The following is a 17,966-nucleotide window of genomic DNA, read 5'->3' as shown; positions in this document are numbered from 1 at the left end:
GTGAACATTTGTGCAAATCTTTGAATGTTTATCAAAAACTTGATAAGTATATATTTTTTAAAGCGAACATTTTGAACTAAAATCTTTGTTTCTGGGGATTCTACAAATATCTTCTAAATCAGTGTTTTGTTGCTATAATCAGAGGTGCTCAAACTTTTCCAAGGACCTCCCAAAATTATATGTATTTGTCCGCGGACCCCCCCATCTCAAAATATTTTGTTCCAGGGACCCCCAGAAGCAAAGATTTGAGTAAGAAATTTACATATATATTCAAACACATTTTCACAATTTCTTTTCCCAAAAATAGCAGATCTACAAGCTCATGCCGCGCTATGAGCTTGTATATCTGCTATTTTTTATTAGCCAAAGAATTCTAAAATATGACACACAGATGCGTTCCCGGCCCTAACAGGTTAAATGACATAGGTCTTCATAAGTGTCATTGTCTCAAGGGTCTGATGAAGACTAATACCTCCACTCTTTGCCCACCGGCAGCCCCGCATCATCCTCCTTTTATTGCAGGGGTGGGGGCTCCAGGAGCATCTGGATTCACACAGAGTCAGTGACAATGAAATGGGAGGAAAAATGGATTCTGAATGTGGGAAAAATTAATTTGAAAGTAGCCCTATGTGGGGGTCACTGCAAGGGCATGCAGACGGCTCAGCGCGCACATAGCTTATAGCATTGAATGAATGAGCATTTTTCTGCATGGGAAAAAAAATGCTCCAAAGGATGAACATTACTGTAACATCGAGAGGAAACTGAAGTGGGCCCGCAAGGGTAGACAACACCAGCGGTGTAGAGTAACTAATTACATTTACTCGAGTACAATTGTGAGGTATTTTTTTACTTTCTTCAGTATTTCCAATTTTCAATACTTTTACTTCTACTCCACTACATCTCAGAGACAAATATCGTACTTTTACTCCACTACAATTATTTGGAAACTTTAGTTACTAGTTACTTTGCAGATTTTATATTATTATCACAAAACATACATTAACCACTTCAGCCCTATATATATTTCGGCCATTTGAAAATAGCCGATCTACAAGATCACAATGCATCGCACGGCATTGTGAGCTTGAAGATCTGCTATTTTCTAAAGATTTTCATACATTTTGAACTTGTGAAATGGGACATTTTGCACAATGAGTACTTTTACCACTTAAAGTATATTTTGATGCCAATACGTTTTTGTACTTTTACTCAAGTACATTTTGAATACCGGAAATTTTACTTGTAACAGAGTATTTCTACATTGCAGTATTGATACTTGGTACTTAAGTAAAACATGCAAGTACTTCTTCCATCACTGGACGACACTGCAATGCAGCATGTCTGTGGGTGGGTTGAAGGAGATGTTAGCACTAAATCCAGCAGTCAAATGAAGCCATTAACATCTCACAGTATCGCATGGCTCATTTGTCGTAACCTGCTTAATTAGTCAATTACTTCCCATTTTATTCCGTGTTTCTACTCAACATGGTGGCCGCACCTAAATGGACTGGTGTCTGTTTAAGTGAGCATGCAGAATATGCACGGAACAAAAGCAGTGTTTTGGGGCATTATGCAAATCGCACTACATAATAAATTATAACACTTCAAGAAGTTTGAGGCAACATTCTCTCGCTTAACCCATTAAAACCGGGAAAGCATCTGTGTCATGTTAGATTTGAGCTAAAAAAGCATTATTGTATACTTTGGCTATTCAAAAATAGCAGATATACAAGCTCATAGCGCGTCACTTCGTGTCGCACTATGAGCATGTAGATCTGCTATTTCAGAAAAATTGTGAAAATGTGTGCAAAAAAAGCTATTTTACTCAAATATTTGCTTCTGGGGGGAGCTAAAAAGCATTATTGTATAGGCTACTTTGGCTATTCAAAAATAGTAGATATGCAAAGATGTGCAAATCTTTGAATATGTATTTTTTAAAAGCGAACATTTATATTTTTTGGGGGGCTTTTTATGCCTTTATTTAGAGAGGGATAGAGAAAGTAGGCTGACAGGAAATGGGGAGAGAGATGGGGGGTGACACGCAGCAAAGGTCGTCGGGAACGGGAGTCGAACTCGCGACACTATGTCAGGCTGGCATTGCAGCATAGGGTGCCTGGACCGTCACGCTACGGCCCAGGCCAAAGCGAACATTTTTATCTAAAATCTTCCCTTCTGGGGGGCCCTGGAACAAACGTTTTCAGATGGGGGTCCGTGGCCAAATACATATAATTTTGAAGGTCCTTGACATGAAAAAGTTTGAGCACCACTGATATAGAAACATACCGTTTTTCAGAAAACTGCCAGGATTTAGAAGACATTTTGTAAGAATCGGCCTATCAGGTCTTAATGGGTTAAACTGTATATTTACCATTAATGGAGACAGTCCAACAGTCACGGCTGTGTGACTAATGGTCAAACTTTTTAATGATGCAAAGTATCATTAAAAAAGTCAGGAGTGGCCGGTAAAAAATCCGGAAGATACATTTTTATTCCAAAAGTGTAAAAAAGTGTCTCGTAGACAAGTTTTTGGTCCAGCGACCATCTGCTGTTCATTTCTTCAGAAACCATTCATCCAAATAATTTTTTTGGACTGCAGTATTCAGATATGATGTGTAATAGAATATACAGTATAGACTGACTTCTCTTTGCACATACTGTACTGTCTGTGCCCCTGATACTTAAGAGAATCTGCATGTGTAGGGCTCTCGTTTATATCCTGACCCCCACATGCCCTGCTGGCTCCTTCAACACACAGAGGTCTCTTTAACGTACTTTAACCCAGTAAAGTGTTTCATGTCAAGGACCCCCAAAGTTATATGTATTTTGCCGCGGACCCCCATCTCAAAATATTTTTGTTCCAGGGACCCCCAGAAGCAAAGATTTGAGTTACAAATGTTTCAAAAATAGCAGATCTACAAAAGTCTCTGTACTTAGTAAACTAATTAGTTGACTGGGGTTGGCTCTGTACTTGGTCCGCTCTTTTCCCCCCTCTACACCAAATCTCTTTGCCTAAAATAGCCGATCTACAAGCTCACAATGTGCTGCATTGTGGTGAGTTGTGAGCTTGTTGATCTGCTATTGTCTGTGAATGTACCCCCAATAATAGGCCTGCTAGGGTTCACTTAAACTAAAGGACGACTTCACCCATTTTTCATATAGTTGGTCCTCCATCAATTTATTTATATGTTTTAAATGCAGGAATCTACCTGTTTAAAAAAAAAAACTAAAAAAAATTATGCACCATCGCAGCCAATTGTCCAGATGGCAGTTTTGGAGTAGGTGTGCAAGAAGTCATACAGAAGCGTGTGTTCATTTTAAATTATTCATCATCTGTTTTTTTCCCACGTGAAAGAATCTGACTCAAGGGGCTTAGCTGACCCTTACAGATCCATGTTTACACCCTCTCAGAGTTCAACTGACACTCAGATTTGCCAGTGCAGTCTCCTGCCACTTTCACTACACACAGAAACATCCTCATTGTTCATTTAACTCAAAATGTACAAAATGTATCCATTTGTAACTCTCAGAGTTTCCAAATTTAATTTGGAAACTCTGAGAGTTACAAATGGATACATTGACATTGAGGATTTTTACTGAGTGCATAGAACTTCAGCTGTACGACTAGTCCACACAGGGTTATTTTAGTTAACTATTATTGTGCCAAAACAAAAATAAAAATAAAAACAAATGAAAATGTCAAAACTGTACAGTGTAGCCTTCGTCCACTCAAGTATGGGGCACAACACACACTGTAACCTAGCCTATACCCCATATCCCCCAGGAGCGTTTTGAGGATATATACACTTCATACCGTATCTCTGCAGTGCTTATTGTGAGCAATTCCAGGTGAAGGTAACTGCAATGAAACGGCCTGTAGATATTGTTGAGTCAACATCATTTCGGCAGCGTTTTCACTGAGGGGGGGAGGCTCACAAGGCCAGCGGGGGATAATGGAGTTCGCAACCGCACAGGAGACGGCATATGCTGTCACATTGGCTACGTCGAGAAAATGTGGGATGTGTCCCAAGGCCTTCCCGACGTTGTAAATCTGACATGGGGGAGAGGATCCAGCGCAGCCATTTGACCCTTTGGGCTTGCTTGATGAGAGGGGTTGGTGTGCAGGGGGCTTTGGTCTGGGGAATACAGGCAGACAAGTGTATAAAGTTGATATAGTGCATTATAACAGACGCCAGATGTGAGGTTATATCTTCACTTTGCTCTCGCTCTGAGTCAATATAGATGGAGGCCGGGCGTGAGCGTCTCCTGACATCTCTGCTGCCCCGTGTCCTTCACCTTCGTTGTTTTGGCACTGTCCGACCAGACCAACGCCATCAGTCATTTTTAGAAACGGCTCTTTCAGAGCTCAATGATAGCAGCGCTGTTGCAAAGCATGTCATCATTTTATTGGATTTTTGTTTTATTCTATTTTATTGTTGTTTTTCTTTTAACCCTTTAAGACCGGGAAAGTATCGCATTTTGTGTCATTTTAAGATTTATTTGGCTATTAAAAAATAGCAAATCTACTAGCTCATAGCGCGGCACCGAGTGCCGCGCTATGAGCTTGTAGATCTGCAATTTTCTTTTTAATCGTGAAAATTTTTCCAAATCTTGGAATATATATATTTTTAAAGCAAACCTTCGTAAAATAATTAGTTCCAGGGACCCCCGGAAGCAAAGATTTGAGTTACAAATGTCGGCTTAAAAGAAAAACAAATTAAATATTTGCACACATTTTCATGATTTTTCAAAAAATAGCAGATCTACAAGCTCATAGCGCAGCACTCGGTGCCGCACTATGAGCTTGTAGATTTGCTATTTTTGAATAGCCTAAAGAAATCTTAAAATTACACAGACGCGTTCCCGGATTCAATGGGTTAATGAGGGGAGGTGGGGTCGCCTGCACAAAAGTGAGACCTGACAATAAAAGCTGTCAACTTTCAGCCTAAACTTTCACCAAACTGCTCCCTTTTTGTAATAATGAGGCAGATTATTTGGCTGGTTGGAAATGTCACGGGAGTGAGCAGGGAGAGGAAGAGAAGCCCATTTACATGTCCCCATGCCCTGCCAAGGTGACTGGCTCCGGATTCCACTTGACAGGGTCAGCCTGTCTCGGCGTCCCGTCCCTCCTGGGACGTCATTAAATTTCAGTTTCCAGCCACCTGAATCTCCTTTAAGCCTCCGGTCACGTTCCTCCCTGCCTCCCTGAGCTATAATGCGGTGTCCTCGTTCTGTACACCCGCCATGGCTCCATTTTTTGTGTGCGAAATCAAAAGGTTTCTCCTTAGACCGGTCACTCTGGATTCACCCGTCTGTGGAGATCCGGCTATGTTGGACGGCCACCTAAGCAGACCTTTCCAGATCATTGCAGCGCTTGCCCTAGATTGTGCTGCTATAGAGGACATGCTGCGTTTAAAAAAGGATCCAACGTGGTGTTTTTTTGCTCCAGCAGTCTAATGGTCTTTGCATTTCTTTATGACGGTGACACCTTTTAGCCAACAGGGATGTAAGCTCTGCAACGGCCATCGTTTATTTAATGGATCGATCTATTTTCAGAATCAATTCTTTGACATGAATTCAATGACACATCTATCTGAACTAACTCCATTAGCATCCAAAGCGTTGAATAACTTGGAATAACCACTTGCAATTTTTCCTTCAAAAAACTGAAAATATGTTAGGGCCATCCACGCCAAGCACTATAACTACCAGTGGTGGAAAGTAACTAGGTACATTTACTTAAGTACTGTACTTAAGTACAATTTTGAGGTATTTGTACTTTATTTCAGTATTTCCCATTTCCAATACTTTTACTTCTACTCCACTGCTTCTCGGATCCAAATATTGTACTTTTACTCCACTACAATTATTTGAAATCTTTAGTTACTATCATTACAAAACATACATTAACCACTTCAACTCTATATATATTTTGGCCATTTGAAAATAGCCGATCTACAAGCTCACAGTGAGCTTGTAGATCTGCTATTTTCAAAAGATTTTTAAAACTTTAGAAAACTTGAAATGGGACATTCTGCGTAATGAGTACTTTCTTTTGATATGAATACTTTTGTACTTTTACTCTAGTACATTTTGAATTACGGACTCTTACTTGTAACCCAGGGTTACGTATGTAACCCCGGTTTTATTAGTAACGTAAGTAAGGTACTTACTATGGGATATCATCTCCCCCTGGCGATCACACAGAGCACACAAGGACTCCCGAATTCCAATTCCTATTGGATAGGGTCGTGTGACGCAAAACACCGGCGACCGGTTGTGGTATAAATACCACTGCGTCTCATGGACTCGCCCTCTGAAACCTTCCACTCTGCACGCCACACTGCGCACAGAGGGGGTTAAACGTAAGTACCTTACTTACGTTACTAATAAAACCGGGGTTACATACGTAACCCTGGGTTATTATTGCGTAAGCTGCAGTAAGGTACTTACTATGGGACACATACACGTCCCCCGGGGGAGCCCATGTTTAACCAACCATACCCAAACACTTGCCCAGACATAAGTCCTGTCCCTAGTCACCAGCCCGAACAGACCCTGGTCTGACCGGCCCGTGACAGAGAAACCAAGGCCTCCTCCTCCCAGACCATGCCTAGCTGGTCTAGAGAGGGCTTGGAAGGTCAGCCAGCCAGGGAGAGAGAAACATGCCCCCAGGCATGACTTGCATTCCCCCTGAACCGGCTGCTGCCTACAAGTAGGAGGAAACCACATGCCACCAGGCATGTCTGTGTTACCTATCCTTGAAAGCTGAAAAGGCCAGCCAGGCAGGGAGAGAGAACTTGCCCCCAGGCATGCCTCGCATTCCCTGACCTGAACCGGCTGCTGCCTACACGTAGGAGGAAACCACATGCCCCCAGGCATGTCAGCGTTTCCCTTACTATGAAGGCTGAGAAGGCCAGCCAGACAGGGAGAGAGAACATGCCCCCAGGCATGCCTCGCATTCCCTGACCTGAACCAGCTGCTGCTCACCAGTAGGAAGAAACCACATGCAGTCAGGCATGTCTGTGTTCACCTAACTTGAGCCAGCCGCTACACCCAAGATTGTGCGCGCCATCTCAGATGCCGCCACGTCCAGGCTGTAGAAAGATGCAAAGGTCAAAGGTCAACCAGTTAGCCGCAGAGCATATCTCCTGCATCGACACCCCTCTGTAGAGGGCCCAAGATGCAGCAACACCCCGAGTAGAGTGGGCCCTCAGTCCCAGCGGGACAGCGGCACCACTACTCACATATGCCAACCGAATCGCCTCCACGATCCATCTGGACAGAGTCGGTCTAGCCACCGCCTTCCTTTGACCCCGGCCAAAGGTAAACCCCAACTTGGACTCGATTGCTCGAGGGGGGAGGGGCGTCAGACCTTTGAACCCCGGTATGGGGAACCCGACGGACAGCTTCGCTGGCTCCATGGGCTGCGCCAGGCCGCATCTGGCGATAGCCCGTTTGAGCACGACGGAGACGGCCTCCTCGGATATCCTCGCCTGGCCAGGAATCTTCGGTGTTACCGCCGTCTCTTGTGAAGGCACAGGAGGAACCGGGCTGGTCATCGTTACCTCCTGTGACTGTTGGTAGGATGTGAGGCCTACGTCCCCCTCCTCGTCCGCCACCACAACGAGGGCGTCGTCGTCCTCCTTGGCGCCGCCTTCGAAGTCACTGCAGTCCGGAGTGGCAGTGTCGCCCCAGGCGGTGATGGAGGTGGTGGGGGAGAAGACGAGGATGTCGCTGTCTTGGGACGGCCCGACGGCCTCGACAGCGGCGTCTGGGTCCGGGGATGAGGAGGTGGTCCTTAAGGCCTCCTCATTCCGGACCTTGCTGATGGCTCCACTGGAACGTGGGGCCGAGTAGAGAGGAGGGCCCATGGCCCCCAGGCTAGTGCTAGCCGCCGGCGCCCTTGGTGCTTTGGCGGGCGGCGCCTCGGGGCTAGCACAGCCATTAGCTGAGGCAGCTAGCGAGGTGGCCCTGGCCAGACGTCGCTCCAGCTGGGCCTCAGAGAAGCTCCTGCAGGGGTCGCACCCGTGTTCGTCTCCGTCTCGGTTACGGGCGAGCCAGGCGTGGTTAGGCCCTAAGCAGGACAGGCAGAGGCGGTGGTCGTCGTCCGCAGCGACGAGGTAATCGCACCCTCGCATGGCGCATGGACGAGGCGCCTCCATTCTTCCCTTCTCCGTCGAGCACGAGGCAACAAAACAAAAGGCTAGGTAGCGACCTAGCCTAGCTTCTTTGTTTAGTACTTAGCGTTAGCTTAGCTTAGCTTTAGCCGTGCGACTCGTGGCGAGAAAACGGAGAGGATAGGAAAGAAAGTAATAACTAGAAAATGTGCTCCTCGGAGCACAAGTCTCCGCCAGCAGACCTGTGCTATTTTAATAGCACGGGTCGTCTTGGTAGAACGGGTCGTCTTGGTAGAATGCGCGTGGCTTTTGGTGTTCTGCAGGGGCGACTGAATATGTAGTGTCTGCATCTAAAAGATGTTCTTCTTGAAGCAATGTGTCATATGGGAGTCGTCGTAATTGACTGGTTTGTTCAAATGCTTGTCTGTCTTCTTCATCTTCATTGTCTTGAACAGTTTCAGCAGTTGATTGGTGTGTTTGATCTATGTCAGTTTTCTCTAGTGCTACATAATGTATTTGATCAAGGCGGCCAATTGTTACAGTATTAAGACTTCGACCTTGTTGTGGGATCAATTCAACTCTATAGTCCTCTTCTGTGTTACTGTTGTAGATGAGTATGCTTTCTTAGCTTTGGCCTTCTGCGCCTTTGCTTGACCAATGTTAGGTGTTCTCAGAGGGACACACACACGCACGGACGGGTGATTTGGACTTGAAGGTACTGTTCCAATCAAGACTGATTGATCCTGTCTTATCCCGGCTTTTTGAAGTGACACACCTATTTATAGGATTTTATTTCGTCATGCGTCCCTCTAGCCAATCAAAGGCATTGGTGTCAACATATTGACACGTGTCACGTGGAGCTTGACCAATGTTAGCGCCCTCGCTTTGGGTTGTGTTGGATTTCGTCAAGTTTCTCCGTAGTGCTAGTTCGGCTCCGTGCGCAGTCGCGTAAGCAGAGTGGAAGAAGAGGGCGAGTCCATGTGACGCAGTGGTATTTATACCACAACCGGTCGCCGGTGTTTTGCGTCACACGAGCCTATCCAATAGGAATTGGAATTCGGGAGTACTTGTGTGCTCTGTGTGATCGCCAGGGGGCGATGATATCCCATAGTAAGTACCTTACTGCAGCTTACGCAATAATAACAGAGTATTTCTACATTGCAGTATTGATACTTTTACTTAAGTAAAACATTTGAGTACTTTTTCCACCACTGATATAGCTTTAAAAAAAAATCTCTCTCAAGTGGAATCTGAAACAGCTTTATTCAGTGAAGAGATTATACCGTTTAGACTGATCATAAATTCTTGGTTATACCCATGATCCTAGATTACTATCTCTATGCATCTCAGTATACCGGTGACCATACGTCTGCTCATGGCAGCTCATGATTTATTTTGCATGTCATCCTCGATATTCTCCCTCTCAAATTTCATTCTCTCTACTATCATTCCTAATGAAGCTGAAATGCCTGATGAAATCAATTAAAACTAGAAAAAGTGCTCCTCGGAGCACAGGTCTCCGCCAGGTCAGGTAGGTTATTGTGGCCTCCTGGTGGTGCTATAATAGGCCAATGTGAAAAGGGTGGCATTTCTTCCTCGGCCTAGTGGGAATGTGCGTGCACATTTTTACTGAAATCGCATGCTGCGTTCATGATTTGAGTTTTTTGTTCAAAACGGACCAATCCTGCACATTTTGGAAGCCAACCTTAGCCAATCAGGATGGAATATGAAATATCCGATAGATCAGTCTTGATCACATAACTATAGAGATACAGTGTACCGATTTGGGTGATCTTTCGGTAAAGTAGGCTAATATTTAAAAAATGGGTTTTGCACAAATCAACCTCCTGGTGGCGCTATAACAGCCTCATTTGGGGCAGAGGTTCTGAATTGGCATCCAGGCAGTGTGTGTGCACAGTTTCGCTGCGACCGGGCCAACAGTGCCGGAGATTAGCTGCTCGCAGACAGATGGACGGACGGACACACGGACAGGGGGTAAAACATACTCTCTCGCCATGCCTTTCGGCCTGGCGGAGACAAAAAGTCCTGCCTTACATTGTGTTGACATCACTGAGGTTGTAAGTACACTTCCACAGTAATGTGTGTCTGTCCTCTCACACTCATTATGTCCTTTGGACTAGAATTAGATTTTGACTGACAAACACTGGATCTGTGTTGACATTTCCCTAGACAACAGTGTCAATCAATCAATTACTGATTGATTCAATGTCAAGTTTTTTTTTCTGTCCATCGAAAAGTAAACAGTTTTAGAGCTGAATCAGCACTGAACTTAACAGTTGAATGTATTGTACTGTAGTGGTGTGAGTTTAGTTGGCACATGGCCGGCCTTGAAGCAAGATGCAGAGGTGGGTGGAAACTGCTGTAACCGTTCTTTACACGCACAATACTGTCAATCTTATTTTGGAGGCCGTTCAGCTAGTATATCAGATATAACTGTAGATAAAGACAGGCATGGGGGGCTGGCGGCTTAAGGAACAGATTACATGGGGCCCAGGGTCAAGAGCCAGGTTTGAATCCAGGACTCTGTGATTGGACGTGTGCCTGAACGGTACACACTGACACACACACATTCCCCAGTGGTGGGAAAAGTACTCAAATGTTTGACTTAAGTAAAAGTATCAATACTGCAATGTAAAAGTACTCTGTTATAATTAAAAGTCTGGAATAAAACATTTACTTGAGTAAAAGTACAAAAGTATTGGTATTAAAAATGTACTTAAAGTTCCAAAAGTAAAAGTACTAAAATGTTTGAAAATAGCAGATCTACAAGCTCACAACGCGTTGCGATGCGACGCGTTGTGAGCTTGTAGATCGGCTATTTTCAAATAGCCTAGATATAAAAAAGGCTAAAGTGGTTAATATATGTTTTATAATATAATCATTTATCTGCAAAGTAACTAGTAACTAAAGTTTTCAAATAATTGTAGTGGAGTAAAAGTACAAAAGTTACCTCAGAGATGTAGTGGAGTAGATGTAAAAGTACTGAAAATGTGAAATACTCCAGTAAAGTAAAAGTACCTCAAAATTGTACTTAAGTAAATGTACTGCATAAGGGTACACTAATATTGTGAGATGTGCGCGTTGCCCGCCTCCGCTAGGGGTCAGAGTAGGGCGGGTAACCTGTAGAGTCTGTAGGGCGTATAAAAAGACAGAACAGGCTCTGTTTATGTTGATCGTTTCACTGCTGGATCAAAATGACGTGACCATTTAACCCTGAGCTAGAACCATAACAGTCACTTCATATATTCAATTGCTTATCAAACAATATCTTGAATTGGCCATTGACTCATTCAACAACACAGAAACTCCATCACAGTATTCCCAGTGCAGTATTATCAAACAAAAATACACATCACCAAAAATATACAATACTTTCTCTCCAATCCAGTTTCTCATCTAGAAATTAATAAAAGTAGGCTACTTAGTTGTAGGGTATCCACTTGAATGGTCCTCACAGCATTACCAAAACACAAATAAGAAAATAGCTGTCTTGTATGCAATAAACCTCATCTGTAATGTTTTCCTTGTTCTTATATAAACCAAACAATCCCATTTTCTCCACACAAAAAAACACATTTAGCCCATTTAGTCATTACACCAGTTTTCCAAAGGTACCTTGTTACATGAGCACTTTACATATAACATACATTTACATTAACTTGTCAGAAGTAAATTCCACCAACCATTACATGAATAACATTCCTCCTAGAATTCTTCATGAATTGCACACATTGCTGACTCATTCAGAATAATGTTTCACCATCTGTACTTTAGTGTTTGTCCCTTCATGTGACACCATGCTAACAGGAACACCAGTATTAATATAGGACACGTTGTCCATCTGACCAGACAGCAGGCAGCACAAACCACTGTTGCATCAAAACGTCTTTTCTTGAGACACAGATGCTTAACATGGATATCATTCTTATTCTGATCATTATAAATTCCGTTTTACTAACCTGTAGAGTGTATAAAAAGACTCTTTTAACTAATTATTTTCTTTAATCCATTTTCAACCCTCTACAGGAGCGCTTGCTTTGGGACAGCCCAGATGGAGGCGCGCCGTCTGCAGTGGATTGAGTCACGAGAAGCACCGCAGAGCGAGCGAGTCGCTGACGCTGTGCCGAACATTGCGAAGTCCACTGCAAGCCGACTCAGCGCCGTTCGAGTTATGTCTCGATAGGGGCAGGATGATAAATCACCCCCCACCCCCCCCCTACCCCCCTAATCTCGGTACCTCCGAGACGTCAACACCGCCTCGCGATCGCTCCTGTTTCAGCTAATCAGAAGCCGCGTCTCGCGTCACGCCCCCTACGAAAACTAGTAAAATGTGCTCCTTGGAGCACAGAACTCCTCCAGAGCAAAGTTTGTTCAAAACGGGCCACTCCTGCAAACTTTAGAAGGCAATCCTAGTCAATCACGATGGAATATGAAAAATCGGACAGATCCGTCTTGATCATATGACTATAGAGGTAATTTGTACCGATTTGAGTGATGTTTGGACAAAAATGTGTAGGAGTAATATGTTATTTTATTTTTTTAATTTGGGGCAGAGGGTTTTACTTGATGGCCTCCAAAGAGTTCAAAGTTTCATGTCGATCGGTCCAACGGTGCCAGAGATTAGCTAGTCACGGACGGGCGTGTACAAATGGCGTGAGAGTGCACAAATGGAACCCAATGGACCTTACGGGTCCATATGGTTCCATTTGTATACTCTGAGTTTAATTAACACTGAGGACTTTACGGTGTAGATTGGGGAACCAGAGATTTTGAAGGTATAGCTTGGAAGGTATAGTTACATGGTTCCAGGTCTAAATGGGTTACAATAGTGATAATAGCTGATCTACAAGCTCACAACGTGTCACATCGCAGATGGGCATTTTTTATTCCACTTGTATTAAAATACTAGTGAACATAGTTTATCTCTGACCCCCCCCCCCCCCGCCCCCACGCCTCCTTTCTCTGTAAATATACCTTATGATTCTACTGAGCTTTATTACAATATGTTTTGTATTTTATTGTATGTATTATATGTGAATTGAGTACAATGGACCACAAGGCCCCTGGGGATTTTTGTGTTATCCTTTTAGCCTAATGAACCTTTGACTGTACTACCTTAATCTAATAATGTTGTTAATAAAGGATTAAATCAATCAATGTTATGTATTTTTATTGTATATACTATAGACTATATTCAACATTAATATAAAGCTACTATAAAATGATCAAACCTCAGGTTGGCTGTATAAGAAATTGTTTATGTCTAAAAAGATAATGTAAATCAAAATGTAATTTTTTTCTTCTTTTTGTTTCATCTGTTCTGAAATGTAATATTTGAGGTTTTGTGTTAGTTCATTTTCTTTTGTTTGCGCTTACGTTTTCCTTATGCTACAATGATCATTTATTGTAAATGGTAATAAGGTGGGCAAAATAAGCTTCGGCTTCAGCCCATACCTTTTCGGACAAATAGTCTCCCCATGTTGACTATTGTACTGTATGTTCAATTGTTTTGTTTAAAAAAAAAATCATGCCCGAAATAAATAAACTAACTAAACTAACTAAACTAACTAACTAACTAACTAACTAACTAACTAACTAACTAACTAACTAACTAACTAACTAACTAACTAACTACTAAGTACTTTACACCACTGCCTGTGTCCCCAATCTCCCCATAGTCGTCCAGCCTATCCCAGTGTTGATTGTCTTGTTGTGTTCACCTGTGTCTAGTGAGTAGTGGTGGCTGGTGATTTTTTACCCAAGGGAGTGGGGGGGGGGGGGTGGAAAAACAAATCAATCAAACATGCAATGGAAGGCTTTTATTTAAATAAATAAATAAAAATAGACACAATACATGATGAAGTCATCGCAAAAACAGTCAGTCCATCCACTCCCATGTTATGAGATGTAGAAAAACTCTTATCTAGCTCAAATGTCTTTTTTTTGTTGAAAACGAGCCATATTCATTTTCCGATTACAACAGAATGGACGATCGCGGTAAACAAATAATTTGTTCCAGTGGATAGACGAGACCCCCGTCCCCCCCCCTGCCCCCAAACAGCCTTTGTTTACATCCGTGTCCTCATCATGGCGCTCCGTGGATTGTCAAAATAAGGTAAAAAATGCTGGCAGCAGCGGATGAATTAATAAATTACTAACTGGCAGAGGATGTGTTAAATAAGTATGACTTTGTATTTCATGTCTCTATAGCTCTATAACTCTTTAACTGCCACGTCGAGATTTCTCGTCGGATTCTGCTAAGGCTGCCGTTGACGAGAAAGACCTGATTTTGTGTTTTCAGTGGTTTTCCACCAGTTGGCGCTGTTATCAATCGTATGAATGATGCTTTCACTGCCTGATGACGACAGACACGGAATTGACACTTGTTTATTTCCAATGGGGAAATTACTATATCTCCGTTCCTCTTGCTTTACTGCAAAAACAAGCTGCATTCAAACGGCAACAGCTGTGCAATGGATTACCCTGTGCAGATATTTTTTTCCCCCTCCACTACGACAACAAGGCAATCTCCGTGACGACGGAGGTCACAGAGAATAATATTCCATGATTTTTCAAAGGTAGCCTACAGTAAAATCGCAATTTTTTGCTGGCAGCAGTGGCACACTATTACTCTGGCAGGTAAAGAGTTAAAGAATGGTAGCCTGTATCTTTGTAGCAGCATTAGTCTAACCCAGTGGTTTTCAACCTTTTTCATGCCAAGGACCCCTAAATTGATATACATTTGGCCCCGGACCCCCATCTGAAAATGTTTTATGCCAGGGACCCCCAGAAGCAAGGATTTGAGTTAAAAATTTTCTCTTTAAAAAATGAATATATTCAAAGATATGCACACATTTTTGAGATTTTTCAAAAATAGCCAAAGCTAAGTGGTTAAAATGATTCTGACACTATGTTAACTAATTTAGCTGGGGACCCCCTGGTACTCCCCCAAGGACCACTGGTGGAAAACCGCTGGTCTAACCGACGGAACACAAACACACCTAGTAAAAAGAACAATACAAGAATGTATGAGATTAACAGTTGATGATAGAAGCAGATTAGATCATTATCTAAACCAGTCTGACTTCATATCTATCAGGCTGAAGGAAGTCAAGGTTATTTAAAGAGGCAGTGCCACGATGTTGGTGTTTCTTACTGTTCTGTAATGTATTTATAGAGTTGACTCACAGACGACTCACAGACGGACTCACGCAGACGGGCGGACAGGAGTGAAAATATAATTTCTGGCTAACTGGTAAGGTCAGTATGTACTTGTGTATTTTATTGAGATGTGTACTTGGACAATGTTTTGCTTTAGTTAAGCATGATTATTTTATATTGTATTACGTTCCTTTTTCCAGAACTAGGGTGGTTGTCTAACATTCTACTTGAGGGTAGAAGGCTATATCGTGTCAGCCATTGAGAATCCATGTGACATTTTGGTTGAACCATGAGCTTCTGTTTAGCCCCACACTGTCTGGGAGAAGCTTTAATCAGGTTTATCTTAAAGTTATGACACGTTTATTTCCTTAGTTTAGTTACAGTTCATGGCGTGATCATGGCATTGTATTGTATTGCATTTTGTTTTGATAGCCCGCCTAGTAGCCTATAGGAGATAAACCTGTTTAGCATGTTCAATGATGATCGAAATGGTTGGTTGTGTGTGTGTGTGTGTGTGTGTGTGTGTGTGTGTGTGTGTGTGTGTGTGTGTGTGTGTGTGTGTGTGTGTGTGTGTGTGTGTGTGTGTGTGTGTGTGTGTGTGTGTGTGTGTGTGTGTGTGTGTGTGTGTGTGTGTAAAGGTCTCTGCTCTACCATGAGTGAGTTGAGTCTGTGGAGAGAATATGTTTACTGAATACAATTGTATTATTGTGCATTTGGAGGGTTCTCTGGATCAAGAGAAGAAGCTCCACATGGACCTGGAGAGAGCTCAGAGAGTCAACAGAAAGCTGGAGGAGGATCTGAAACGATCCCAAGAATCCATCATGGATCTGGAGAATGAGATCAAGAAGTAATCTGGAACACAGTATGCAGAAAAACCTACCTGTAGAATGACACTAACATATGATGTACTGTATTCCACTGTAGAATGACACTAACATTATGATGTACTGTATTCCAATGTAGAATGACACTAACTGATGTACTGTATTCCAATGTAGAATGACACTAACATATGATGTACTGTATTCCAATGTAGAATGACACTAACATATTATGTACTGTATTCCACAGGAATAAAGAGGAAATAATCCTACTTCTGAATAAGATTGAAGATGAGCAGTCTTCTGTTTATCTACAGAAGACAATCAAAGAGCAGCAGGTATTTTTATTTTGCTCATTAACCGCCAGAGTTTAAACATCATCTATGCTGCCCTTGCCAGCGATTCCGAGCGTTTACACTTACCTTTGAAAAATCATAGAATATTATTCTTCACAATGATCCACCCGCCGATCACTTTAAAAGACGTAGTAGAGTCTTGTAGAATCTGAGAAAATAAATTGTGGCGTCGCGATAATCCATTCCATAGTTATTGGCAGTTGAATGTAGCTTGTTTTTGCCAAAAAGCTGTGATGAATTAATGAATCCTTTCCTGGAGGGTCCCCGTGTATGGGTTCACATAACCCACCAACCCTATGCTAATTAAGCCACTGCAACTGGGGGCCCTTTTTGAGAATCACTGAGTAAGAGTAATAAGTAAGAGTAAATGATGATTATCACATGTTAACCTATAATTTCATTGAATTGAAAGGATCGTATTAAAGAACTGGAGGAAGAACCTGCTAAAAAGGATGAAGAAAATACTTCCAACACAAACCAAGAACATGCTAAACCGTTCCTAACCCTATTCCAAATCCTAACTGTACTAGCCGTAGCCATAATCCTAGCCCAAACATACAGTCAGAAGACAGCTGTGGCTCAGCTGGAGAAGACACACAGTGAAGAGATGAAGAGGCTGGAGAAGACACACAGTGAAGAGATGAAGAGGCTGGAGAAGACACACAGTGAAGAGATGGAGAAGCTGGAGAAGACACACAGTGAAGAGATGGAGAAGCTGGAGAACACCAGTGATGGAAATGGCCTGGACCCGTTTTGGGAACGCTGCTTGTCACAAATGTACGCGCGCGCAGCGCTCGCAGGGATCGCGTATGTGTGACCAATTGTTTGCGGTTAATTTCGCGGATTTGGGTACTTTATATTGTTTTGTTTTTTACTTTATTTCGGGTTTAGGGTTAGGGTTAGGGTTAGATTAGGGTTATGTTATTTAATTATTATTTATTTTGCGGTTAATTTCGTGGATTTGGGTACTTTATTTTCGTTTTTTTGTTACTTTAATTCGGGTTTAGGGTTAGGGTTAGGGTTATGTTGTTTAATTCTTATTTTTTCGATTGGGTGCCCCTGATTACTCAATAAAAATACCTTAAAATTATACTCGAGTACAGTACTTGAGTATATGTACTTAGTTACTTTCCACCACTCACTCTCACTGTCAGCGTTAGATTAAAATTACCTACTCACCTTCTGCAAAGATTGTCTTGGTTTCAGAGAGCAGATCAAGGTGGTAAATATGAACTTTTGCCCCAAACTTTAAGTCTTTATATTCCATATGTCCACGTACGTGTGTTGCTGCTGTTTACCTTTTACTCAAGCCAACAGTGTGTGAGAAGAACGTAGGAACGTAGTCAAGCAAGCGGCCACAGAAGTCTGTTTCCTTTCAAAGCGATGTGCATTTCAAAATAAGAGGTTTTTTAAATCTATACTTGAAATGTGTTATAATTCAACACACGTTTTATTTTGAAATACTACTGGAAATAGAAGTAGCCAGGTAG

The 17,966-nt window shown here is 42.5% G+C and overlaps 1 protein-coding gene across 2 annotated transcripts; it reads left to right on the top strand.

The window, feature by feature from the left end:
• Positions 1 to 15,334: 15,334 nt before the first annotated feature.
• Positions 15,335 to 17,436, top strand: LOC308103383 (uncharacterized protein). 2 transcript variants are annotated; one of them, XM_080453331.1, is made up of 4 exons: positions 15,335 to 15,393; positions 16,019 to 16,146; positions 16,371 to 16,458; positions 16,889 to 17,436. In XM_080453331.1, the coding sequence occupies exons 2-4, from the start codon at positions 16,049 to 16,051 to the stop codon at positions 17,291 to 17,293; spliced, it is 591 nt and encodes a 196-aa protein (XP_080309457.1). In that variant the 5' UTR covers positions 15,335 to 15,393; positions 16,019 to 16,048; the 3' UTR covers positions 17,294 to 17,436. The 2 variants fall into 2 exon arrangements, with proteins under 2 accessions (XP_080309457.1, XP_080309458.1); XM_080453332.1 differs by having other exon boundaries at positions 15,339 to 15,398.
• The last annotated feature ends 530 nt before the right edge of the window (positions 17,437 to 17,966 follow it).

Source organism: Gymnoscopelus braueri (assembly GCF_963280865.1).
Source record: "Gymnoscopelus braueri genome assembly, chromosome: 1".
NCBI lineage: Eukaryota > Metazoa > Chordata > Actinopteri > Myctophiformes > Myctophidae > Gymnoscopelus > Gymnoscopelus braueri.
Note: the sequence above shows the minus strand (reverse complement) of the source record. Positions and strands in the feature narration are given on the sequence as shown.

Excerpts from the sequence above, each read along its gene's own strand:
- LOC308103383 (XM_080453331.1), top strand. The coding sequence starts at position 16,049 with ATGGACCTGGAGAGAGCTCAGAGAGTCAACAGAAAGCTGGAGGAGGAT. Across the intron at positions 16,147-16,370 it reads CTGGAGAATGAGATCAAGAA|GAATAAAGAGGAAATAATCC; the intron begins GTAATCTGGAAC and ends TGTATTCCACAG. Across the intron at positions 16,459-16,888 it reads AGACAATCAAAGAGCAGCAG|GATCGTATTAAAGAACTGGA; the intron begins GTATTTTTATTT and ends TTGAATTGAAAG.